This window comes from Esox lucius, chromosome 13 (assembly GCF_011004845.1).
Source record: "Esox lucius isolate fEsoLuc1 chromosome 13, fEsoLuc1.pri, whole genome shotgun sequence".
NCBI lineage: Eukaryota > Metazoa > Chordata > Actinopteri > Esociformes > Esocidae > Esox > Esox lucius.
The window spans coordinates 26,554,541-26,579,586 of record NC_047581.1 but is presented as its reverse complement, the minus strand read 5'-3'; the positions used below and the strand labels follow the sequence as shown (position 1 = coordinate 26,579,586).

The 25,046-nt window shown below is 41.0% G+C and overlaps 3 protein-coding genes and 1 long non-coding RNA gene across 4 annotated transcripts; 2 read left to right on the top strand and 2 right to left on the bottom strand.

Annotated features, from left to right (window-relative positions):
- The first annotated feature begins 3,243 nt into the window (after positions 1-3,243).
- Positions 3,244-6,450, top strand: gstt2 (glutathione S-transferase theta 2). Its single transcript, XM_010876730.4, has 5 exons — positions 3,244-3,404; positions 3,862-3,949; positions 4,040-4,190; positions 4,560-4,736; positions 4,953-6,450. The coding sequence occupies exons 1-5, from the start codon at positions 3,281-3,283 to the stop codon at positions 5,097-5,099; spliced, it is 687 nt and encodes a 228-aa protein (XP_010875032.1). The 5' UTR covers positions 3,244-3,280; the 3' UTR covers positions 5,100-6,450.
- chek2 (checkpoint kinase 2) lies at positions 5,292-19,332 on the bottom strand. The gene is made up of 14 exons (XM_010876731.5): positions 18,985-19,332; positions 17,321-17,586; positions 9,432-9,556; positions 9,204-9,336; positions 8,931-9,021; positions 8,696-8,795; positions 8,562-8,615; positions 8,351-8,415; positions 8,090-8,189; positions 7,806-7,892; positions 7,473-7,636; positions 6,446-6,564; positions 6,204-6,289; positions 5,292-6,047 (listed from the first exon to the last, which is right to left on the bottom strand). The coding sequence occupies exons 2-14, from the start codon at positions 17,562-17,564 to the stop codon at positions 5,910-5,912; spliced, it is 1,506 nt and encodes a 501-aa protein (XP_010875033.2). The 5' UTR covers positions 17,565-17,586; positions 18,985-19,332; the 3' UTR covers positions 5,292-5,909.
- LOC109616540 lies at positions 15,316-17,307 on the bottom strand. The gene is made up of 2 exons (XR_002197732.2): positions 16,473-17,307; positions 15,316-16,113 (listed from the first exon to the last, which is right to left on the bottom strand). It is a non-coding gene; the product is annotated as an uncharacterized LOC109616540 (long non-coding RNA).
- Positions 19,333-20,984: 1,652 nt separating the features above from the next.
- entr1 (endosome associated trafficking regulator 1) lies at positions 20,985-24,488 on the top strand. The gene is made up of 8 exons (XM_010876729.4): positions 20,985-21,342; positions 22,310-22,431; positions 22,613-23,038; positions 23,142-23,215; positions 23,394-23,505; positions 23,684-23,746; positions 23,835-23,974; positions 24,191-24,488. Exons 1-8 carry the CDS (start codon positions 21,297-21,299, stop codon positions 24,279-24,281), a joined length of 1,074 nt encoding a protein of 357 aa, XP_010875031.1. The 5' UTR covers positions 20,985-21,296; the 3' UTR covers positions 24,282-24,488.
- The last annotated feature ends 558 nt before the right edge of the window (positions 24,489-25,046 follow it).

The window sequence follows — 25,046 nt, the reverse complement described above, 5'->3', positions numbered from 1 at the left end:
CGTCCCACCGGGAGGAGACCCCGGGGAAGACCTAGGACATGCTGGAGGGACTATGTCTCCCGGCTGGCCTGGGAACGCCTCGGTGTCCCCCCGGAAGAGCTGGAGGAAGTGTCTAGGGAGAGGGAAGTCTGGGCATCTCTGCTTAGACTGCTGCCCCCGTGACCCGGCCCCGGATAAGCGGAAGAAGAAAAAAAATGATGATGTTGATGCATGCTGTCATTGATGCTAAAGGGGGCAATACACAGTGTTAAGAACTAGGGCTAAGGAGACTTTTGGGGTCAGTTCATTTTTTTCTTTGTTGCCATTATTTGTTTTATGATTGTAACATTTTGTTATGACCTACAGCTGAATGTGAATCCCATAAGAAATTAAAGACAAGTGTTTTGCCTGTTCATTCATGTTTTCTTTACAAATGGTATATATATTATCAATTCTCCAAGGGTATGCAAACTTTTGAGCACAACTGTATCTATTCTTATGTGTGTTTACAATCAGCACAAAATGTCAGTCTCCTAAAGAGGGCCATCCACAAGAATCCTGGGCCCTTGAAAAGATACAGTGTATATAAAAAGTATACACACCCTTGTTAAAATGCCAGGTTTAAAGATAAAGATAAATCATGTCAGAACCTTTTCCACTTTTAATGTGACCTATAATGTGAACAATTCAATTGAAAAACAAACTGAAATCTTCGAAGGGGAAAAATGAAAAATAAAAATCTTACAATAACCTGGTTGCATAAGTGTGCACACCCTCTAATAACTGGGGGTGTGGCTGTGTTCAGAATAATGAAAGGACGAGAAGAAAGCTGGTCATGGAAGCTTCCAAGAGGCCTACAGCAACATTAAAGGAACTGCAGGAATTCCTGGCAAGTACTGGCTGGGTGCTACATGTGACAACAATCTCCTGTATTCTTCATATGAATGGGCTGTGGGGTAGGGTGGCAAGACGGAAGCCTTTTCTTACAAAGAAAAACATCCAAGCCCGGTTGAAGTTTGCAAAAACAAACATCAAGTCTCCCAAAAGCACATGGGAAAATGTGTTATGGTCTGATGAAACCAAGGTTGCAAAAGGTATGTTTGGCGCAAAAACAACACTGCACATCACCCAAAGAACACCATACCCACAGTGAAGCATGGTGGTGGCAGCATCATGCTTTGGGGCTGTTTTTCTTCAGCTGGAACCGGGGCCTTAGTCCGGGTGGAGGGAATTATGAACAGTTCCAAATACCAGACAATTTTGAAGGTCTAACGAACCTTCAGGCTTCCGTTAGAAAGCTGAAAAGGAAGTTCACCTTTCAGCACAACAATGATCCAAAACACACATCCAAATCCACAAAAGCACGGCTTCACCAGAAGAAGATTAACGTTTTGGAATGGCCCAGCCAGAGCCCGTTCCTGAATCCAATTGAACATCTGTGGGGTGATCTGAAGAGGGCTGTGCACAGGAGATGTCCTCACAATCTGACAGATTTGGAGCGCTTTTGCAAAGAAGAGTGGGCAAATATTGTCACGTCAAGATGTGCTATGCTAATAGACTCCTACCCAAAAAGACTGAGTGCTGTAATAAAATCAAAAGGTGCTTCAACAAAGCATTCGTTTAAGGGTGTGCACACTTATGCAACCAGGTTATTGTGAGTTTTTAATTTTTTCCCCTCAAGGATTTCATTTTATTTTTCAATTGAATTGTTCACATTATAAGTCACATTAAAGGTGGAAATAGTTCTGACATGATTTATCTCTGTCTCATTGTTTTACATCATAAGAACCTGGAATTTTAACAGGGGTGTGTAGACTTTTTATATCCACTGTATATGCCTGAAAACCCTCACTTAAAGATGACATTGATATTATTAAGGTCACTGGGCCATTCCAAGCCAGAGCCACGTTAATCAGCCACCTTTCCTCTCTGCCCCTAAATGAACACATTGTGACAGTCTTACCAGATTGCAGCCCAGTTTATGTGAGGCTATTATTTTATGATAAATTTTTTTAATTTAGCAAAACCCAAAGAATCTCCAAACAAACCAATTCAATGTGGTGTTATACTTACCCTTTCAGTATCATTTTGCAATGGCGTCATGTGTTGGTTAGCTTGTTCATGAATAACAGTATTGCTTGAAATCGCACTTCTGGTCTGATCACCAAGAGCATAACTATAGCCATATAAAAATGGGTAGGGCATGTGATGGAGGTTCTGTTAGAAACCAAACAAAGGAATCATTCAGAGTCAGTGGGAAGGAAAATACAACTGCAGTATTATAATCAAATAAAATGTTTGGACCTTTTACTTTTTCTTGACTCCATGGACGCAATTACAGCTGCCTTAGTGCTCACTGCGCCACTTGGGAGCGGAACTGTTAATACATTAGCATTTTATTTCAGGTGTGTATGGAACGCAAAATCAAATTAACTTGAAAATTACAAAAAAGGAACACCAGGTTGCTGGAGTTATCTCGATCGCTCGCTGGAATTTATAGTTCGGCCATTTTCCCCACTACACCATTGATTATGATACAACTAATCCTAACCCATAAATAACTGCATGATGACAAAGACAAATAATTATGTGGAATTTGGTTGCTTAGCCACGTTCCCATCCCACAATTGCCACTTTCTAAATAGATTTGATTGCCCTATTCACAGCATGATGGCGAAGATGGTGGAACGATAGTTATCAGAGCCTTCTCCTATACCAACTTCCATGTTAATTTCATTTAAGTAAACAAGGGTGCTACCTCCGGAAAAAATGAGCATTCTGAGAATAAGCCCCGTTCTGTTGATGCGTTAGCACTTGCATGACTTTCGCACTGACAAAGGAGACCTGTGAGTACCAAGCTCAGTTCATCAGAACATCTCAGCTACAGATAGTAACGCACAAGCCACGTAACTGCAATCAAGCAGGGCACTTTCTGCCGCGTGTCCGGGGACTTTCCCCTAGGCGATAATGGAGAAACAGCGTTCTCTGCTAGTAGCCTAGTTAACAAGCCTTCCGAATGCCCGGATGTTAATGACTGCGTTAGTCCTATGTACGTGACAGGACACATGCAATTGTAACTAACGGTATGACATTACAAAATTGTTGTTTGTACAGTCATAGTATCTGCTTTTGTTAATGATTTCGCAAATACGTAATTTTAAATAAAATATTAAGCTTTTTAATACAGAGATAGAATATGAAAAATTATCAGAAAATATCGAAAAGGATCATGGGAAATCGGCAGGCTTTCTTGCGTAACATACAGTACCACAGTACCTAGGAAACAACAAATACGTGTAGCATGGCTGGTGGAAATGTCATTGAAGTGTATTTAGATTTATTGTCACAACCATGCAGGGCAATACATATATTTCTGAACTTTAATAGAATTCCGCACAATGTGAAAACAGTTGCGATACGAAAAGGTGAGTTTGCAGCTTTCTTGACTGCATGTACTGTAACTTGTTAACGTTACTACTAGTACTATGTAGCCATCTAGCTACTGTTATTACTACTGCTACATGTGCAGCAATATTATCAGTTTGACATGTAAGTAGATGTTTGATTTATTAGACAGACTGAGTGATACAATTGTTAAAAAGCAAAACATATATGCTCTAATATTTGCCTTGCACTACGACACGTGTTATAACTTTGAACTTTGTCCTATGGATCGGTATTGACAATTGTCCCCATTGTAAAAAGTACATTTGTAAAATTCTAAGACAGTTGATAGGCTCCAGCTGTTTCAATGTTTCTTAAACTACTGCATAACAATAAACATGTCTCAATAACTTACTCTATGTTTATTTATATATATGTGTGTGTGTGCGTGTGTGTGTGTGTGTGTGTGTGTGTGTGTGTGTGTGTGTGTGTGTATAGGGGAAAATAGGACGCCAGAGTTTACAAAACTCAACCCAATGCAAAAGGTCCCCGTGATGGTCGACAATGACTTTGTTTTGACTGAGAGGTGAGAGTTGATTTTCGGTCAGACCAGACTTGTTGAAATGTTTAAACATTGAAAATAACAGGAAAATCCCATTATTTTGTCTTGTTACAGTGATGCCATATTGAAGTACCTGGCCAACAAATACAATGTTCCAGGCAACTGGTATCCATGCCATCCAGAAAGAAGGGCGAGAGTGGATGAGTTCACAGCTTGGCACCATACTAACATACGGCCACATGCAGCCAAGGTGTTTTGGATGGAGGTAAGGCTTGCTTATGTAACACTGCTGGCAGATGATTGGTGAAATGTAGCCTAGTCTCACTGCTACCAATATTTTGCAGGGTATTGCAGTTATATAATATACAGTACTGTGCTTAAGTCTTAGGCACCTGAAAGTCTAACTAAAGCCATTTATTTCAGTAGTGTTTATTTGTAAAAAATAAAAAAGTATATTTGTTAGCACCACTGCGTTATGTTAAACATATAAAAATATTTTACAAATAAAAACATAATACCCAAATAAATAGCTTTAGTTTGATTTTACAGGTGCATAAGACTTCCACACTACTGTACTTTTACTGCTATTGAGCATATCTATTATATCTATATCAAAAATGTTTGCTTTTTCTAGGTGTTACTGCCACGTATGACAGGGCAACCCACAGACCCACTGAAGTTGGAGAGGGCTTTGGGAGACCTCCGTGACACACTGGATAAGCTGGAGAAAATGTTCCTCAAGAAGCAGGCCTTCCTCTGTGGAGATGACATCAGCCTGGCTGACCTGTTGGCAGTGTGTGAAGTCATGCAGGTACGGAACAGTGGACCAACTAGTCCGGGATTCAAGCCACTGGCTAAAACAGCAAATTTTTCGAAGAGGGTCCTACAATGCAGTGAAGTAGCACTGCCAAGTGTCAGGCTGTGTGGTTTTACTTGAGTCAATTTGTTACATACATACCAGTTACTACTCACTATTTACTTAACCACCTGATTCAGCCTACTAAACAAATTGCCTGTTTTTTCTCAGCCCCTAGGTGGCGGTAGAGACATCCTGAAGGATCGTCCCAACTTGCTGAGATGGAGAAGTCGGATCCAGTCTGCACTGGGAGACTCTTTTGACAAAGCACACACAGTGCTGTACAGACTTCGGGACAGGGCCAAAGCCAAGCTGTGAAGTTGGAAATATGGTTTCATGTACAATTCAAGAGTAATATTAAGAGATTAAAATACTTCAGCAGGGGAGTGATGGGTGCTGCAAAACTGGTAGCCAGATGCCTCTGGTATTATTAACCAGCACATTGATCTGGAAGTTGGGAAATGCTCCATAGACTAAAATAATTTTTTTCTAATAATTTAAAACTACAAACACAGTGAAAAACGTTTGTTTATTCAACATTAGCTGTACAAAAATAATTTACAAATCTAGTAGACAAAGCACATCAGTTAAAACAACAGTAATCAATTACATATCAAGTTTCCAACATCTTGAGCAGGGACAATATGGGCATGGTTATATGTAACATTACACAGTAATGTGATGGTTCAAAAGATTACTCAGAAAACCAGGTGTTTTAATCAGCGTGAACGTTTCACTTATGCTTACTTCCATAATCTGTTTAAAGGAAAAGTTCTGGATTTGGGCTCTAGAGACCTACATGTACCTGCACCATTGAGATGGAAGGTGGTGCACCTCTTAGACACTCATGTTAAAAGCTGTCCCTGAGTAAGACACTAAACACTAATTGGTCATTGCTGTAAATAAGATTTTTTTAACATACGTGCAGAAAAACAAAATAGCAACTTGTTTAAAATTCATGCAAATGCATAAAACATTTATTTACAGGAATTGTATAAAGAAACCCTAACATCCCTTTAAGATCTTAATCAGCACGCATGTAAATGCACCCAATGAAATGTTATAGAAGATACTGTAGTGGTAGATGTGCTGTAGGCCTAATTGGAAAACTGATGGGAGGACCGTGACTCATGTTGCCTTTTTGGATGTGCCTGGCTTCTTCGCTGGCGGCTGCTCATTGTCGTCATCGTCTTCTCGTGATCTTTTGGCATCTCCAGAAACCTTAGGGTACATGATGCTTTTAGCCGTCTTCCTCATGGCATCATCCTGAGGTAGAGATGATTGAGATAAGATTAGACTCGCTGCTGCCACTTCGCTACAAAAACATTTGCTAACCCATACTCTACATACCCCTTCTATTCCTTATGAATGTATCACATCTGCCTTGACGGCACAAAACAGTGAGAGAAGACAACCTCTTACCATTAGCCAAGGATGCTGCAAGGCCTCCTCAATAGTGAGACGGGCCTTGGGGTCAACAAGAAGGAGCCTCTTCACTATATCTTTGGCTGGACGTGAATGGAGTTACATTATCAGATATGAATAATGAACAGGATGGCAGTAATCTACTCACATTTGTATCTGAACCCAAGACAAAAATAATCTGTTTCAAATGTGTTCTGTAGCATCCAGGCAACCATAAAAAAATAAAAATCTATTCTTACCGTCATCGGAGATGTTATCCCATTTGCTTGGAATGAACGTATAAATCCCTTGAATGATCTGATCCCTGACAGACAACCCTGTTCGTGCATTGGGGTGGAATGGGGGGTAGCCAGACAAGCTGAGGTGGAGAGGGAAAGTAAGTTTAATTTATACAAGCAGAAACACAATAAATATATGAATCAAAAACAGAACAAATTTGTGTGCCGTTGAAATGTAACCTTGGCCCAAAGTTCTTCACAAATGGATTAAAATAATTGCTTTACAATGCACTTAGGACACACTAGTATGCCTGGAAAATGTATGGGTGCAACATTTGTGTTTTTCATTAACTCCACTACTATACAAACACTGCTTCAAGAGGACAATGTGTTTACATCATGGCTGCATAAACACCAACTACCAAGGTCACTGATAGTTAAAGATGCAGCGAGACAGTGAAATAGACTTTTGTTTTTCACTGTTTTGGGATCATTTTCTTTCATTGTCAGTGCAGGATGCAGACTACTACTCCTGTAACCTCACATTAAATAATGGGGTCGGCTTAACAGACCCACGTGTACAGGCATCCTGTTAATGTACGGATGACCCACTGAAATAATGGAACGTCTTTTAGGTCTTTGCATGTTAATGACGATAAGCTTATTGACCTCATCACTAGAATGACTTGTCTCAATCATTTGACATGAACACACTTTAGTGGTTAGTTACTGGACATGCTGTCACGCTGAGACAGCTGGTCAGAAAAAAAAGCAAACTTGCTGAAAGCAGAAGAATGCAGTGTTCTCCCTCAAAAACACATCTAAACAATGGGGCTCAGTGTAGTCTGCCAGCCTTATTTCACTAAAACAAGTGGCTACTAGTTACGTGGATTACTAAATCATTACGAGGAATATTTGAAAAAACATCCGTTCCTGGTTATTATTTTTCAGGCTGGTTGCATTGTCCCCAAGGTGTGCACACCGCCACCGTCAGGGGAAACAGCGCTGTGGTTTTTGTAATGCTGAAATCAAGAGCAATGTGCCCTACCACACAAACAGGACAACCCCTAAACTCCAGGCATCTACAGCCCTGCTGTAGCCCACGGTGATGGCGTCAGTGAAAACCTCAGGTGCCAGGTATGTGGGTGTTCCACAAAGGGTCCTCATTAGGGAAGACTCCTCCAATATCTTGGACTGATTGAAATCTGTGATCTGTCACAGAGAGAGAGAAAGAGAGTGAGAGACAGAGAGAGAGAGGCCAGTAACTCCTTACTTCGAAGCTTTATTTTTTTCCTACAGACCTATAGGTCTGGTTTACAGGTTTGTGGTGGACAATGTAATCTACCTTCATACACATGCATTAGGACTGGACAATCCTTACCTTAATGACACAGACATCATCGTGAGATGAAAGCAACACATTTTCAGGTTTAAGGTCCCTGTGGATGATGCCATTGTCGTGAAGGTACTAGGGGATATAATGTGAGATAAACCATCATGCATAAGGAAGCAACTCTATACTTACTCAAGTGACAGTAAATCTCAATTATAAAAATAATGTACTCAGGGATGCCTTCACTTTTTGTGTATAACCACATCACACACATTTAATACCCTTTACCATGAATATAGCTTTTTGAAATAATAAAAATTCAATCCACCCACCTCTACTGCTTTTAACATCTGGTAAAAATAGAGCTTGGCAATTGGCTCCTCAATCTGATGCTTGCTTTTGACTCTGTCAAAGAGTTCTCCACCTTCCATGCTGAAACACATACTGCCAGTTTAAACAGAATACAACAGAGGATGGGAAATACGGTGTAAAAATTATACATCCAGACGATAACACAAAAGAATACATGCAACGTATAAAAATGACAATTGTTTTTTTACTGATAAGAGTGTATTAAAAGAAATGAAACTCACAGCTCTAAAACAATGTAGTAGGAGTCATCGGTTTGGAAGAAATCTTCTGTTTTGATCAGACATGGCTGTAAAAGACAAGACGTTTCTGATTTTCTGGTCCTAGTATTAAAAGAACTACGTTTGTTGCTTTGTCCAGTATACAATAACAAAAAACCTGCTTTAATTGGCAACCTTATGTCTAAAACATTGGCAATTAGAAATAACTACTTACATGGTCAATCTTTTGGAGGATCTTGATCTCGCGTTCTGCATTACGCGTGGCAGTCTATTAGTGCAAAAAGAAGAGGGTTTATTTTATAGCAGTATGGTCCAACTGGAAAATACGAAAATGGTTAAAAGACTTACACCAATAGATGCTGGAAAATCCTTCTTGTTAATGGTCTTCACAGCCACCTTTTTGCAAGTTTCCCTCTCAAAGGCCAGCTTCACTTCCCCACACACACCACTGGTATAACAAATCAAAATTAGCCACATCTACATTGATCATATTAGACTGTCCAACTGTATGACCGAAAACCCAACAACCAAATAATAGGCCAAAAAATGTTTGTATACCAGTTTGATTAAAAGCCTCACTTACGCGCCAATCTTTCTGGTGATCAGGTATTTATCACTGAACTCTTTGGGGAGGTTGGACTGTTCATCCACCATGAGATCAATGAACACAAACACTAATGAAGGGAGAAGCAATTAGTCTAATTGATTGTTCATGTTAAGTATAATACCACCACCAATAAGTAAATATATTGCTGAGGTACATAGTGTCATACTGGATATGGCCTCCTGGTTGAGATTTAAGCATCAATGAACTTAGAATAAATGACTTAAAAATAAACATCTGTAACAAGGTTACCTTTGTGATGTTCCTCAGCAAGGGACAACACTGCATTGTTTGCTAGTGGTAAAGTTTTTCCTTTCCCAATAATTTTACCGTCAACAAACGTGCCATTGCCACTGTTGTCAAATACATAGACATTATTCTGCTCCTGTAATGTAAAGATCTGACCGTCATTACAAAACCCGCTAACGTACAAAACTCTTCGGCAATAAAAAAATACTTGTATCAAGTGAACAGACATACTCTAAATATCCGGAAATGTTTTTTGCTGTATGTCGCAAATCTGGGTGATTTCTTCAGGATGGGGTCATCAAAACAATGATTACATTTACTGTCCCGGCCAAACCAAGCATCATCCTCAATGCAGTCTAATAAAAAAGAAACAAAACATTCTCATTTTAATAGAACCAAGAAAAGAATACACATATAGTAGATCCTAGCACTATTAAAAAGATCACACAGAATGAAAACTTCACACTAACACAGTGCCTTCGGAAAGCATTAAGACCCCTTCTTTTTATACACATCTTATGTTGTTCATTTATAATTGATTCATGTACATAAGCATTCAGGCCTTTATTTAAAAAGTTTGGCTGGGCCACTCAGGGACATTCAAAGCCACTCCAGCATTATCTTGGCTGTGTTTCAGGTTTACCCCAATCTGAGAATCAGAATCAGGTTATTTAAGTCTCCCAGTCCCTGACACTGAGAAGCATCTTCATAGCATGCATACCTTGTTGGTACCTTGTTTTTGACAGTCATAGGACTTGGTATTCAGGTTCTCATTTGACCAGAGTGCTTTAGGTGGCATGTCACCTTCCTTTTTCTCAGAAGTAGCTTCAGTCTAACCACTCTACCAGATGGTTGTCATTATGGCAGGTTCTCCCATCTCTGCATTGAAGCTCTGAAGTTCTCTCAGAATGGCCCATGTGTTCTTTGTTACCTTTCTGACTAAAGCCCTACTTGCCCAGTTACTTAGTTTGTCCGAAAGGCCAGCTCTAGGATGAGTCTTGGTGGTTCCAAACTTCTTCCATTTCACAATTATGGAGCCCACTGTGCTTTAGCTTTATTTATTTATTACCTTCCCTAGATCAATGCCCTAACACAATTCTCTCTTGGAGGTCTACAGAGAGTTCCTTGGACTTCATGGCTTGGTTTTTGTTCAGACAAGTACTTTGAAGTGTAGACTTCATATCAATGGCAAACTGTGACTATTAGAGCTAGGCCCTCAGTTGCGGAAAAATATCTGACCTCATAAATATAGACAGAGTTGGGGAATAATGGAGTAACGAATCAGTTACATGTAATGATTACAAAAAACAGTAACTGTAATCTGTTAAATAACCAACTAAAATATTATAATCGGATTAAAGATACTTTTGAAAAAATGTATGATTATTTCTTGGATTACTTCAACTGAAAAAGTATAAGTGCGCGAAATAATTGACAAGTTGCATGTTAGATTTTTTAATTTAATGTTTTAAAAACATCATTATTTGAACCAAATAACAACTGCGCGCCTTAGTTGTGTGTGATCATCATGCGCGCAAAAATGGGCTCGCATAACCAGATTAGTGACCGATGAAGCTCTACTTTAATTTTCTCCAGTTTTGGTTGGTTGGATGGCTGGTAAAAGCAGAGTATATCTATGATTATATTAGCCGACCCATATAAAATGTAATTTAGTTATCTACTATCGACTCATCTTTCCTCAGAATAATGATGGGCAACAGGCCTACCTTTTTCAGACAGGAATTGTTTCGAAGATTAGGCAACTATTTGTTAGATAGCCAGTGGTGTAGTGGTACCCAGAGAAGTGGGTATACTGTAATCCAGTGGTGTAGTGGTACCCGGAGAAGTGGGTATACTGTAATCCAGTGGTGTAGTGGTACCCGGAGAAGTGGGTATACTGTAATCCAGTGGTGTAGTGGTACCCGGAGAAGTGGGTATACTGTAATCCAGTGGTGTAGTGGTACCCAGAGAAGTGGGTATACTATAATCCAGTGGTGTAGTGGTACCTGGAGAAGTGGGTATACTGTAATCCAGTGGTATAGTGGTGCCCATAAAAATAAGGTATACCGTAATCAGGGGCGTTGAATTAGGGGGGACGGGGGTCATGACCCCCTCAATATTACAGACATGTCAATGTGACCCTCTTGGAAAAGAGTGAATATCCTGGGATTTTGCTAATGACTCATAATTGTATCCTAATTTAGTTACTTGGTGTTTGGTAAGTCATTCATAAGAATACAACTGATGGCACCTTTATTCATATCCAATAGTTTCTAAGTAATTAACCATTTGATTGTTATTCATAAATATAATAATAAATGAGGTGTCAGGCAGTCATTCATGCAATGGTATGCAAAACAATGATCATATTAAACAGCCACAATTAGGGTACAATCATTTCTCAATCAATTATTTATTTATCACCAATTATTAAATAATCAATATGTTTTGATTTTAAATGTAGCCAGAAACGTTATCAGAAACTCCAACCACTGACTCTATTGAGAGATGCAGAATATAGGTATAGAGGACATACACATTAATAGTGTAGTAAAAACATTTACTTAAACTCCAATCGAGAGTTTAAAACTAGTCAAACATGCATGAGTGTGATTGAGTGAGTGTGTGTGAGAGAGGGAGTGTATTGAATGAGAGTGTGCCCTGTGGCCTACATTACAGAGGTCTCTTTAGCTACTGATGCCTTTAAGCACAACTCTTTTTTTCAAAAGGTGTGGCATTTAGATGTAATTGATGGGGCCGGTTGATCAGTCCAGCAAAAGAAAATAAACGCTCTACTGGAACTGTGGATGGGATGATTGTGTTAAACCTCCAAAAAGGTGCTTGATTAGGTGATACAGCTCCAAAGATGCCAAGTACACGTTTCTCACCTTGACCTTCTACTTCAGATAGGGATGCCTTTTCTGTTCTGATCTCAACAAGTCTGGGCACATTTCTGAGTAGGCACCAGAGGCAGCATTTTTATGATGTCATCATTTAGACTTCTCACAAACTATTTTACAGTATTTTTAAGCTACAAAAATATGAAGCCATTTTCATCAAATACAAATGACAAAATTCTATTTTGTTTTTGAAATACATGCATCATATATACTGCCCATCCCTGTAAACACCATGTATATACATTGGAAACCAAGTCTTTGGACTAACCTAACGTACCCAGTTTCTTGCATCCTAACCAGAGGTTTTGGGACTTCTTTCACATTTTTCACTTACTTTACTGTCTACAGGTCTGGCCAATCATTGGTGTCTATGAAGAATAAAAAACACAGTATACTCAGTAATGTACAGTGAAAGTGCTAATAAGATGACCAATTAACACCAAAAGATGGCAATATTGTATTAAAATAGCAGGCTGTGTAAACAAAAAGTGTCAACAGTAAAGTTAGCTAAAAAACTAACTAGCTAAGGCAGTTAACGATAGTTACTTTCGTAACTCCAGTTCTATGAGTGGAGCGTCGCCCATAAAGGCTTCGCTCCTATTGGTTTACCCCTCTGCCAATAGGCAGTCACTGATAATTTAAATATGCAAATCACACCTCTCATGGCCATTTGCCCCATGGCTATAAAATAGGTTCTCACGTTCAGTCTCGCGACATAGCTTTCTTCACAAGAAAAGCAGTCAGAGACCGGTCAGGGCATGAACGCTATGGGTGACGCTCCACTCATAGAACTGGAGTTACGAAAGTAACTATCGTTCTACTTCATGAAACTTAGCCCATAGGGGCTTCACTCCTATTGGTTTAGGGCAAAGCGAGTGAGCCCAAGATGTACTCCCTGCCGTTCATGAACCTCACCAACGAGACAAGTGCCCAACAGGACAGCTCAGGCACAGGATACCAACCACGCCACAGAGCCGCTTCCATCCCGCTCAACCTTTGGTACATACGTTTGATAAACAGCCCTAAACGAATGCCCACACGGCACCAACCCATCCGGCACCTCCTCATCAGTAAAAACTGAATTGGAACATCCGAGGTCAGCCCAAAAAACACACCGAGACCCTGACTCTGCGCACAAGCAGATACTCAAGCACACACAATGCGAGTGATCCGACCAAATAGCCGCACAGGCAAACCGGATCACCGGACGGAAACCATGTCAAATGCACCATCCCAGCCATTCAACGGACGTAACTCACACCCCAGCATCAGCCACCCTGAGCACAGAGTGAGCCAGCGTACCCGCAGCCATGTCACGCAACTAAAACCGGACAAAAGGCAAAGCTGTCCCCCAAGACGCAGCAGCACATATGTCCTCCAACCACCACGGCCCTGAACAGGGCAGCCGAGGCCGCCACCCAACGCATGGAGTGGGCCCCAAACCCCCTAGGCGTAGGAGTGTCACGTGACTTGTAGGCCAGATCAATCGCCTCACACAACCAGTGAGGCAAACGCTGTTTCGACAACGGCTGGCCCACCTTGGGGCCTCCGTGACACACAAAGAGCTGGGGCGCGGACCGCACCGCGGCCGTGCGCTGCACATAATGTGCCAATGCATGCACTGGGCACAGACGATGCAACCTCTCCTCGCTCCCTCTCCCACGGGGAGGAGGAGAAAATGCCCAAAATACCATCTTCATGGAACAAAACAACAACTTGACCACCTTAGGGAGAAAGGCCGGGTTAGAGAGCAACACAGCCCTGCTACCATCACCGTTGATGGAGAGACAGCCAGGCTGCGTCCACAGCGCACAAAAGGTCACTGACCTGCTTAGCAGAGGTCAGAGCCAACAAGAGTGCCGTCTTAAGAGACAGCATCCTCAATGGTATCTGATCAGTAGGTTCGAACGGCGTGTCACACAGCGCCTCCAGATCCAAAGCTAAATCCCACTGCGGTAATGTCCACCGTGCCACCGGCCGGAGACGCCGGGACCCGGCCAGAAAACGTTTCACCAAGACTAAAGACAGACACTCCACTGAACCCTTCATGACACGCCAAGATCGCACACGCGTACACCTTGACTGTGCCAGGGGATCCTTGCTGATCAAACAGACACTGCAGGAATGACAGGACACTGCCCACGTCACAACAGAGGGGGTCAACACCCGCGTCCTCGCACCAGCGGGCAAAGATCCTCCAACGGCCTAGCATAGCTAGCCGTCGTGGAGGCCGCTCTGGCACCCTGAATGGTTGTGACGACTTCCTCGGTCAGTCCTCGCCGCAGCAGCCTGTCCCTCTCAGGAGCCAGGCCTGCAACGACTGGTCCAACACAGGGAACGCCCCGATTGAGCCGGTCGCCTGTGTCAATGCCCCGTGGCGTCCCCACCCCCCGCAAACCTAAGGCCCTCCGGGCGAAAAGGGGCCATCAGGATGAGCGACAGCCTTCAGTCCGCACCCGAGACATGACCGGGAGAATACACTGGAGGGGGAAACGCGTACAGCGGTACTTTCGGCAATGGCCGAGAGCTCCTCAATGTTACAGATTCTGCAGGACCAATAAAACATCCAGATTTCATATTTTGCCTTCAAAATAAAGGTTTGCAGTGTATATGTGGCGTTCCCCTCAAGTCGGAATTCCAACTCGGAATGTCGGAACAACCTCACTACCCCGATTTTGTAATCCAAGTGGCAGAACTTTGTATCAACAGTAAGTGAAAGCTGTAGTTATTCTGTTTATTTGAGCTATTCTGTATATTTGTGTCTCATTAAATTTGTTGTAAACACAGTAATATCAAACTACTGTCTGTGGACATGTTGCTATGGTGTTAGTATGTGTGAAATACTACTTAATGTGTTTTTATCAACTGCTAAAAACGGCTAACCTGGCTAATTGTATGGCTGACTGAGCAATCCTCCACCCTGTAAAACAGGAAAAAGTTTAAGGAATATATATATAAGTAAATTATTTATTGAAGTTAGAGCTCTATCATGGTGAGATATTAGCAATGTGTTTTCTTCTAGCTTTCTTCTGGCTGCTCTAGCTGACACCACATGCTGCTCTGCATCTAATATTACAATAAGATGTGTTTAATTTGTATATAACTGTTTCCGGTTCAGTTTCTTAATGAATTGTTTTGGATTTTACCTTAGGTATTTATAAAAAAGTTAAAAAGGCTATCACTTTACTGTGGACAATGAGTAAAAGGTGAGACAGTTCACTGAGGAAAACACTTCTTTACTGGTACACACAATGTACAAGGCATCAATGGTAGCAATCACTTAATTGATAAAATCCTCTGAAGCACCAATGCACATGTGTAGAAAACAGGCTGCCATCATGATCATCACCACAGCATCAATCCGTGCGTTCTGCAGATCACGAAGACGCCACCACTTGCACTTCACCCTCCCACGGCTGATCTTGGAGTAATGTAGCTGATCTACTTCAGGAGGAGCCGCCTCGTCACGCTTAGGGGATCTGACAAATGGGAAGGCCTGTCCAATGCAGGCACTGTCTCCCAGCAATCTGTACTCACCCATCTTCTCCTGCCATGTTGTGAAGAAGTTGAAGGCCCTCGACATCCTGGCATCGTAAACCCTGCCCGCTGGTCCAGCAAAAATGTCAATTAATCTACAATCCCCTGAAGGAGGACGGAGTTTCTGTTCATGTAGTCATGTAGTACCCAACAATCACATCACTGAGGCCACAGGGGTGGTGGAACTCCACAGCAGACTCTGCTTTCTTACAATAATTTGGCCAGGAGATGAAGGTTGGTCCCACTGGCTAGGAGATGAAGGTTGGTCCCACTGGCTAGGAGATGAAGGTTGGTCCCACTGGCTAGGAGATGAAGGTTGGTCCCACTGTGCAAATTATGTTAAGCAGTTCTAGGATGATCCTGTGTGCTGATGACTGTGACACATCAAACTTGTCTCCCTAAAGCTGTTCTGGTTGGCCATGTACCACAGGAACATCAACAACTTCTTTGTTACAGGGACTGGTGGTGTGCCATGACTGTGTTCAGAGAAAAACAGTATTTAACTAAAGAATATCAGGCATTTAACTATTACAGTCCTATCTACTATCACTTGTTTCTTCTAATTAACATGAGCAGCTCTGGTTAGGCAAAGTTTGTTTGAGATGAGTGAAGTTCTTATTTTTGAAAGGTTAAGCACATTTACTAAAGCAGACATGATACGTATCCCATTTAACAGACTATTATTATAAATTATAATATTAATGTTAACATTACAATATTCTGAAGAGCAATCACCAATTCAGGTTACAGGTTAGGCTGCTGGTTATGGAATGGCCAATTAAAAAGCGGTCAAAACATTTTCTAAACAATGAAATACAACGAAAAACCAACATACCTTGTGCGTTTTCCATCTTCTTCAATTACGTTTTTGAGGTGGGCCTTATATTTGTCCTGTAGTTGTCTATATATTCAGAAAGGGCAAGCACAACAAAGGCTTTCCTGGGGACCTCCATAATTTTTTCTGATTTAGGATTAACCTGGGTGTTACGTCATTCCCAGTTCGGACTTCTGAGGTAACTGGAACATGGCATATGTAGTGTGTATTGTGTAAATTTTTGTGGGAAAAATCTAACCAAAACAAAATTACTATTTAAATAAAATTTTACAGAAGGTAAAGAATACTATAAGGTGGAGCACAGGATAAAATGGTTGGAGCTTAAGTTATTGTACAGGACATATCTAATAAAAAAGCTCATGAGCTTTGGAGAGGGATTGTGTTATAAATTCAACCACACTATATTTAGCAATATATTCATATTGCCTCATTAGTAAGCAGCTAGTTGCTTTTATTAGGAGTCTGGGAGGCAATTCATGAACAGTTGTAGAGAATGGTTAATTGAAACAAAGTACTTAGGTTATTATTAGGGGATGATGTTAAGAAAAGATAGTTGACAAGCAAGAGAGACTGGTGTACAGGGAAGACGTTTTTGCAATACATTAAAAACATGATTGGAGCATTTCAAGTGGTCCAGGGCTCACTAGCAGTCTGGGGCTGCCTGGTATAGGGCCGGCCCTGCATACCTCACCCAAATTAGGAGGAAGTGAAGGGGTCTGAATACTTTCCGAGCAGGACACTTAATTGTAAGTTTAAATAAACATAAATTGTTTTGTGACAATGTATGGTGCCTCAGAACTAAATTTTGTTCAGCATCCTGCTTCATTAGTTTAGAAATCAGCACTCACCATGGGCTCTGAAGCCTCTCTGCATGGGCAGCAGACGACCCCAGGGCTGTTGCTCAGGCTCCTCTGGTATGGAGCCCAGGTCCTTCACTGGGATGGTGTCCACTGAGCTGAATGTCCCCGACCCAGAGGATGACTGGCTGCTGGAGCCTGGAGCAGAGGAAGAACTGGAGCCACTCTGCGACTGGGTCTGGGGCTGCGACTGGGTCTGGGTCTGGCTGCCATCAACTGGCTTCTCCTGGGACATGGTCAGTTTTTTTATCCTGAATCTGGGTCAAATAAGTTTGTTATAGAATCATACAAGGTACCATCACACCTTTCAAAATTGCTAAATAATGTTTAACATATCCACAGCCAAATTCCACACATATGACTTGCATGGTAGAACCCTACATAGGACACGTTACAATATCAATAAACATACAATATCAATCATAAATTACATGGTAGAGGTTGATTCATTTTTCCTTACTAAATCAAGTTTACTATTTTCAGGTGGATATTACAAGCATTGAGAAGCCATTTAAAATCCAGCAGCATATTCAGCAGCTCCACCCTTCCTGACAGAACACCATTCAATTTGCATACCGCCACAATAGATCTACGGATGACGCCATCGCCCTGACGACACACACCGCCCTCTCCCTCCTTGAAAAAGGCAACACATACGTGAGGATGCTATTCGTGGATTACAGCTCTGCATTCAACACAATTGTGCCAGCTAAACTTGTTCCTAAGCTCAGGACCCTGGGACTTAACACCTCCCTTTGCAATTGGACCTCCTTACGAGCAGACCCCAGGTGGTAAGAATGGGCAACCTCACAACTTCTGTACTGACCCTGAGCACCGGAGTCCCAAAGGGCTGCATACCCAGTCCCTTCATGTACTCCCTGTTCACGCATGATTGCGTGGCCACGCACAGCTCCAACACCATCCTTGATTTTGCGGATGACACAACCATCCTGGGTCTCATCTCCAACAATGATGAGACCAATTATAGAGGAGGTAAAGAACCTGGCTACATGATGCCAGGACAACCTCTCAAAATCTGCAAGACTAAGGAGATGATCGTGGACTTCAGGAAGCGGCGGCGGCGGCGGCGGGGGGGGGGGGGGGTCCAGACCTCACTTGGTCCAGACAAGCGAACACGGCAGTGAAAACTGCCCAAAAACACTCAAGACGTTTGGCATGTCTGTAAAAACTCTCACCAACTTCTACAGGTGAACCATTGAAAGCATCCTGGTACAGCAGCTGCTCCGCAGCAGACCGCAAGTCTACTGTAGAGAATACTGTATGTACGGTCAAAGTCACCGTGAACTACTGTAACGTTAACATTTGTGTAGTTTATTCAACATTCTCCATCCAGTTAGCTAGCTATTTAGGACAAGTTAACAAAAAAAATCCTGCGTTCTATTTTTTTATAATAAAGAAGCCCAGATATCTCTTAACATCCCCGTGACTAAACATAATCAATGTCCTGACCTAGGTAAAGTACAATATTATTTCCGCAGTTATCATGTAGTAGGCTAGCTGCCTTAGCAAGTTAGCAATATCGCTTGAATAAATGTGGTTATTCGCTGGATTAAGTATGTGCAACTTAATAGTGCAACCATCTAAACTTTAAGGAGAATGACCATCTAATTAAATAAACGTTTACACTGACTTACCAAAATTTCAAATTCGTAATGACACATGGAGCATCTACCGGGACAATCGGAGCTCTAAAGACTCATGGGAAACATTTGATTTTCCTTCTAAGCTACGTCACCTAAAGACGTAGCCAGTGAGAAGTTAAGATAGTCCTATTAAACGAGACATCCCACTCGAAGACGCGCCCACTGAACTTGATCCAGTCTGAGTACCCCGTTCGGCTCACCCCAGCCCTCTGTCCCAACCACAAAACAGTTGCCAGTGAGAAGTCCCGCTCAGGTACACGCATTCTTAGAGGGAGATGGAAATAAACTGCATAACACCATTCCTCTACTGCCTGGCCAGGCAGTGTAGTGGTAGGGCTCTGGATGTGGCTCATACTGATGATGTCATGACCAAAGTGGCCCGCGTCTGAAAATCAGTGAAGAACACAATGTTAACTCCTATGTTCTGGTTGCATATCCAATTCTGCCCTTATTCTATAAGGCCACTTAATCATCCCCACAAAATTGTTAAATATTAATGTGTTACGTCTTTCACAGTATTTTGTTATCATAGGGTTATAAGGTAAAAATAGGGATAACACACAAAGAGCTTCAGTTGCTGTGCTATCACATTTTTCATCTCTAAAAAAAAACAACTTCAAGAATATCCCGATTTTTAAGCTATCCCAACTTACAGCTTACAGGTTCATCAACTATATTTACCCGAGTTAGCATTGTTTGCATAATTTGCGTTAATTAACCATAAAACACAATTTCTGGGACCGTTCACCCTTCGTTTACAGTCATGTGAAACATGTTGTGCAACCCTAGGAAAGTTGCCTTTTCTTTTTTTAAATCATATTTGTGCATGTGAATATTTGAGCCAAATTCCAATCACATTCATTGATAACGATTACCCAATTTCAAAAGTTATAAGCAAATAAATATTTTGAAATTATTCATGCCAATTGACCAAAAGATGCTCATAGCAGTCTCTACTGAACCCAAGGGTAACATCAGGGGATCTGCAGGCTTCTCTTGCAACAATCAGTGTCAAGGTGAATGAGTCAATTGTCAGAAAGAGACTGCACAAACTTTGCCTACATAGGAGGTTAGGGAGGTAGAAGCCTTTGGCCTCAAGACACAACTGATGTTTGTCAAAAGCTGAGCAAAATGTAGAGCTTGAAACAGGAATGTTATCCATAACACAGAAGCAAAGTTACAAAAGAATGGCTCAGAAGGAAATGAAGGGTTATTGAACGGTTGCGTCAAAGCCCACATCTCAAACCTATCAAAATGCTGTGAGGGGACTTTAAGCGGGCCATGCATGCAAGAAATCATTCTAACTTGACACAGTTGTAAATAAGAGTAGTTGAATTGAAGATAACATATCAATGTGTCCAAATATGGAGAGAAAAAGACTGTAAATGGAAAAACTAGTGTCCAGACACTGAGTCCAGATTGTGGGTCATCCAGCAGGACAAAGCCCCCCCCCCCCCAAAATAAGAAGCCCTCAGGAATGTATAGCTGGTCTGCTGAGGCCAGCAATTCCAGATTTTATGTAATCCCAAAGAAAATCTAGGTTGAGAGCTAATCAGGAGTTGGGCAAAGGCACCCTTTCAAAAGATGAAGAGTTGGCCAAAGTTGCCAGTAGAAAAGTGCAGGAAGTTTACTGATTGTTACAAGAGTAACATTTTGCCATAGCATGTGCTACCAATAGCTGTTAGTGACGAAGGTTGTTTGCCATTACATTTTATTTTACCGAACAACAATACGTTTGTTTCAGTAAGAACATTTCATTCTAAAGTATTGCAAACGAAATTAAGTTTTTTTTCCGTTTTTGATCAAATGACAACATATTTTTGTGCATATATCACTATAAAATTATTTGAATTGTGTGCTCATAACAGACAAACCTGAAATACACCAAACCCACGAGTAAATATAAATTTTTCAAAAAACACGAAATGATTGCTTAACTTAATGTTTCATTAGAGAGATGTTAGTACCACAGGTTGGAAAGAGGAGGCGGAGCGTTTGAGCCTGGAGGCTGCTACTAGATAGTATTTGGTGATGAATCGATACACACAGCTGATTTAAGAATAGCAACTGGAGTGTCATTTTTTACATCTAAAAACGTGACTATTTAATTTTGTTTATATAAAATAATTCTTAATGGCTACATTGGCTATTTCACGAGTTAATAATCAATGCATAGTGTAACGATTCGGTTTTCCGCAACGTTAGCTAGCTAGCTTTCTCTGAAGTTAGCTAGCTAGCAACGTTAGCCAGTAAGGGTAACAAACATCCATTCATACCGTTTGATTGACTGTTTAACCATCAATATGGCAAAGCAGAAAACATCTGCAAAAACTCTTATAATCGAAGATGGTAAGTTGTTACAGTACTTCCGTCCTTATAGTAATCTATCCAATGGATTTGGAGTCTAAGATAGCTAGCGAAGCTAATTGCTAAATTACCCAGTTGTACTGTAACAAAATATTCAGGTGACATTAATGGTTCCCATCCATGGACATAGCATGGGCTACTTGATATTAAAGAGCTCTTTTGATTTCATCTGACCTAAGTACAGGTTGCAATCCAACTGCCACTTCTGTTTATTAAACTCCACATTTACATTTTGGATGTTCTTTGGTAATACATATGCAGAAAATAACCAAATATCTACTATAAAATATTGTGGTGGATCTTGGATACCATTGGGCTGTTTGGCTTCTTCTGGTCCAGGGGCCCTTGTTAACGTTGACAACAAGTCAGTGAACCAAAGCACACGTCACATTCCACAGAATGGTTTATTTACAATAAAATCTAAATATTGTAATGGCAATCTCAGTCTCCAGGCTTAAATTACATAAAAAACAGTTGGCCTCAATTGAGGGTGGTCCATTAGTGCAGACTGAAGGATCTGGAATTATTCTGTATGGAGGAATGGTCTAAGGTGCCTTCCAATATTTTCTCCAGTCATATAAAAAAATATTGGAAAGGGCTCAGTGTTGTTTTCCTTTCAAGAGGAGGGTTCTTAAAATTAAGAAAACAAGGGTGTCCTCTTAGTTGATTCTCTTTTGGTTAAATCATCATGAAGTACAATATATTCCGCATGTTGGAAAATAACAATATAGCCAATTACCTGTGCTGTTTATTTTAGACAGCCTTTTTTCCTCATCTTCATCAAAGGTGCCAATCATTTTAAGGGACTGTATATGATGTGTGTGTATATATGTTTCATTCTGATCTATATATATATATCAGAGTGAAACAGTTTGGCTTCTCTAATGACAACCTACCAGTTCAAAAAATCCCTGAATCCACATATGTACCTGTATGTCTTATTTCATAGATGAGGTCCAAGAAGATGGAGACGAGATGAATCCCTTCTCCTTCAAAGAGTTTATCCGCAGCAAAAAAATGTACCCAGAACTTAAAGGCGATCCAGATGAGAGGAACTATTCAACGCGAAAGGTGTTGAACAGTTTAAATAAACTAGTCTTACATTTCAGTCCCAGAGATGAATTGTTTCAAATGTAAGTCTGTGTATGGATTAGGTGTTAGGTCATTTTAATAATTATCACAGCACATACAAAGCCTCAAAACGTTTTATTGGTGTGAAAATGATCTCCTACTGCTGCTTCTTTGGTTGCAGAAGGCCTATGGGAGCACATTGCTGGGTGAGGGGGAATATACTACCCCTAAGAGCTTTGATCAAGACTTCCAGGGTCACTTTTACATCGACCCAACACCATTTCCTCAGTCTCTGGACAACGAGACCGAGGATGAGTGGGCTGGGAGTTACCAGCCATCAGCCATTGAGGAGGCGCATGAGTTTGGACTGTGTGGCACTGCAGCAGCAGAAAGCAGCACATACTCCGGTCAGTCCTCCCTGTGCACAGAGGAAGAGGAGGACACTTCCTCATCTCTTTGGCAGGTGGACAAGGAGTTCTCACCAGAGGCCAGCCAGTCCAAGAGGGCCCCAGTGAACTATGAGGGAGATGATGAGACATCCATAGCTGAGCACTCCTACAAGACCAAGAAGAGTAGTACTGAGACAGGAAATAGGGATCAACAGAAGGTTACCCTCTCTCCCTCCTTCCTCACATCTCTTCACACTAGATATCATGCGTGGTTAGTCAAAGTCCTTCCTTTTGGTTATTTTTGTTTCTTTTTCTTTGAAGCTGAGGGAAGAAAATGCACAGCTCAGGAAGCACATTAAAGATCTTGTGCAGAAGTCTGAGAATGATGATCAAAGGTAGGTGGACAGAAGGTCACGATGATCATGGTCTTCTGCTTGAGTGTTATGTTATGTTATAGCATGCGGGCAATGCTTCAATATCAGTCTTCACATTCAGAATGTCAACTATATGTGTAATGCAATTTAAAGAGTGTGTAACCCCTAAAATCATTGTGTCGCCCCAAATGGCCCGTAGAATTCGACAGCTCACGGATGAGTTGCACAAAAGAAGAGTACAGGAGGAGAGGGAGGCTCAAGCTTTGGAGACCATGGTCCACTCTGTCGAGCAAAACCTGCAGTTAATGACTGTATGCACCTAGTTATGTTCACCACACATGTGAAGTTTAATATTATAACATTTAAAAAAAAAATTAAGATAGGAAAATATTTTTCATTAATATGTTGTGTTGTGTTAATTAATGTGATTAATGTGTTGTGACGTGAAGTGTTAATTACGTAATTATTTTGACTTTTTCCCTGGAACAGAAACGAGCAGTAAAGGCTGAACACATTGTATCAAAACTCAAACAGGAGCTTCATCAATTACAGGTTTGACTCTTAATGGTGTATGTGGTGTCGCTGGATGATGAGCTCTAGTGGAATTTCATTGAGGAATGTTATTCACTCTATATTCCAGGGTCAGGTTGAGGGGTACCGGTATGAAAATGAGAGACTTCGAGCAGGAGAGACCGTTGCCCTGAATACAATGAAACATAATGCGCAGGTGGCCTCGGAGTATCTTAACAAAGCCGCACAGAATGCCGAAACCTCAATCAAGTAGGTTCTCATACTGTCATCGATATACAAGTACTAATAAATAGTTTTCATTAATTTACAAAAGAAAGCACATGCAAGATTTGTTATATGCTTAGTCTTTACAATTAATTTAGAGAGCACAATGTTGTAACTACTTTTTTGTTTCAAAAGGTGATTTCATGATTAAACATTGTGGTATTTGCTCTGACCAAGTTATCCATTTGTTTTTGTCCATAGGCAATTACTCACAGGAGCAGAGACTCTTTGTCTAGCATCTCAACTTCTGCAGTCCATTGACAACATATCTGAGATTCACAATGAAGGCTGATGGAGTTTAAGTTTGTTAAAAGATCTAGGACGATCCACCAAAATGTAGAAGACAATGTTGGTGGTTCACACAGCAATCAGAGAATGTAACGTTGTGGTGGGTGCAATAATTTGTGACAAATGAACAAAGATTGCATATGTTTTTTTACTTGTACTACACTGCGTGCACAGTTATTAGGCAAATCGTATTCCTCAAGATTTATTTTATTGTTGAAAAAACACAAAGCTCTCAGTCAATCCAAAATATAATTGAACCTCAAACCTGAATGTTTAACAAAGGAAAAATGTTTTTTGATCTTTCTCGGGAATACAAGTGTGCAGAATTATTAGACAACTAAATTACAAAAATAATTTCTCCTACTCACTTGTTTATTCTCAATTTGTAGACTAAGTGCAACAAATAAGTAACACAAAATGAAAATTAAATAACATTTCTGGCCTTTCAAAAATATTCAGTCACTGATATAGCCACCCTTCTTTTCAATAACTGCCATGAGCCATCCATCCATGCAGTCTGTTCACGATCAACTTTCGCTGAAGCAGCAACCACAGCCTCCCAAATGCTGTTCAAAGAGGTGTATTGTCTTCCCTGACTGTAAATCTCACATTTGAGAAGGGTCCACAAGTTCTCAATAGGATCTATGTCAGGTAAGGAAGGGGGCCAGGTCATTATACGGGCATCTTTGAGGCCCTTGCTTGCTAGCCAAGCAGTGGAGTACTTGGATGCATGTGATAGAGCATTGTCCTGCATTAAGAACATGGCCTT

Excerpts from the sequence above, each read along its gene's own strand:
- gstt2 (XM_010876730.4), top strand. The coding sequence starts at position 3,281 with ATGGCTGGTGGAAATGTCATTGAAGTGTATTTAGATTTATTGTCACAA. Across the intron at positions 3,405-3,861 it reads AACAGTTGCGATACGAAAAG|GGGAAAATAGGACGCCAGAG; the intron begins GTGAGTTTGCAG and ends GTGTGTGTATAG. Across the intron at positions 4,191-4,559 it reads CCAAGGTGTTTTGGATGGAG|GTGTTACTGCCACGTATGAC; the intron begins GTAAGGCTTGCT and ends TGCTTTTTCTAG.
- chek2 (XM_010876731.5), bottom strand. The coding sequence starts at position 17,564 with ATGTCCCAGGAGAAGCCAGTTGATGGCAGCCAGACCCAGACCCAGTCG. Across the intron at positions 9,557-17,320 it reads GAGAGGCTTCAGAGCCCATG|ACTGCATTGAGGATGATGCT; the intron begins GTGAGTGCTGAT and ends CTTTTTTATTAG. Across the intron at positions 6,290-6,445 it reads GGATAACATCTCCGATGACG|CCAAAGATATAGTGAAGAGG; the intron begins GTAAGAATAGAT and ends ATTCACGTCCAG.
- entr1 (XM_010876729.4), top strand. The coding sequence starts at position 21,297 with ATGGCAAAGCAGAAAACATCTGCAAAAACTCTTATAATCGAAGATG. Across the intron at positions 21,343-22,309 it reads AACTCTTATAATCGAAGATG|ATGAGGTCCAAGAAGATGGA; the intron begins GTAAGTTGTTAC and ends CTTATTTCATAG. Across the intron at positions 23,975-24,190 it reads AATGCCGAAACCTCAATCAA|GCAATTACTCACAGGAGCAG; the intron begins GTAGGTTCTCAT and ends TTTTGTCCATAG.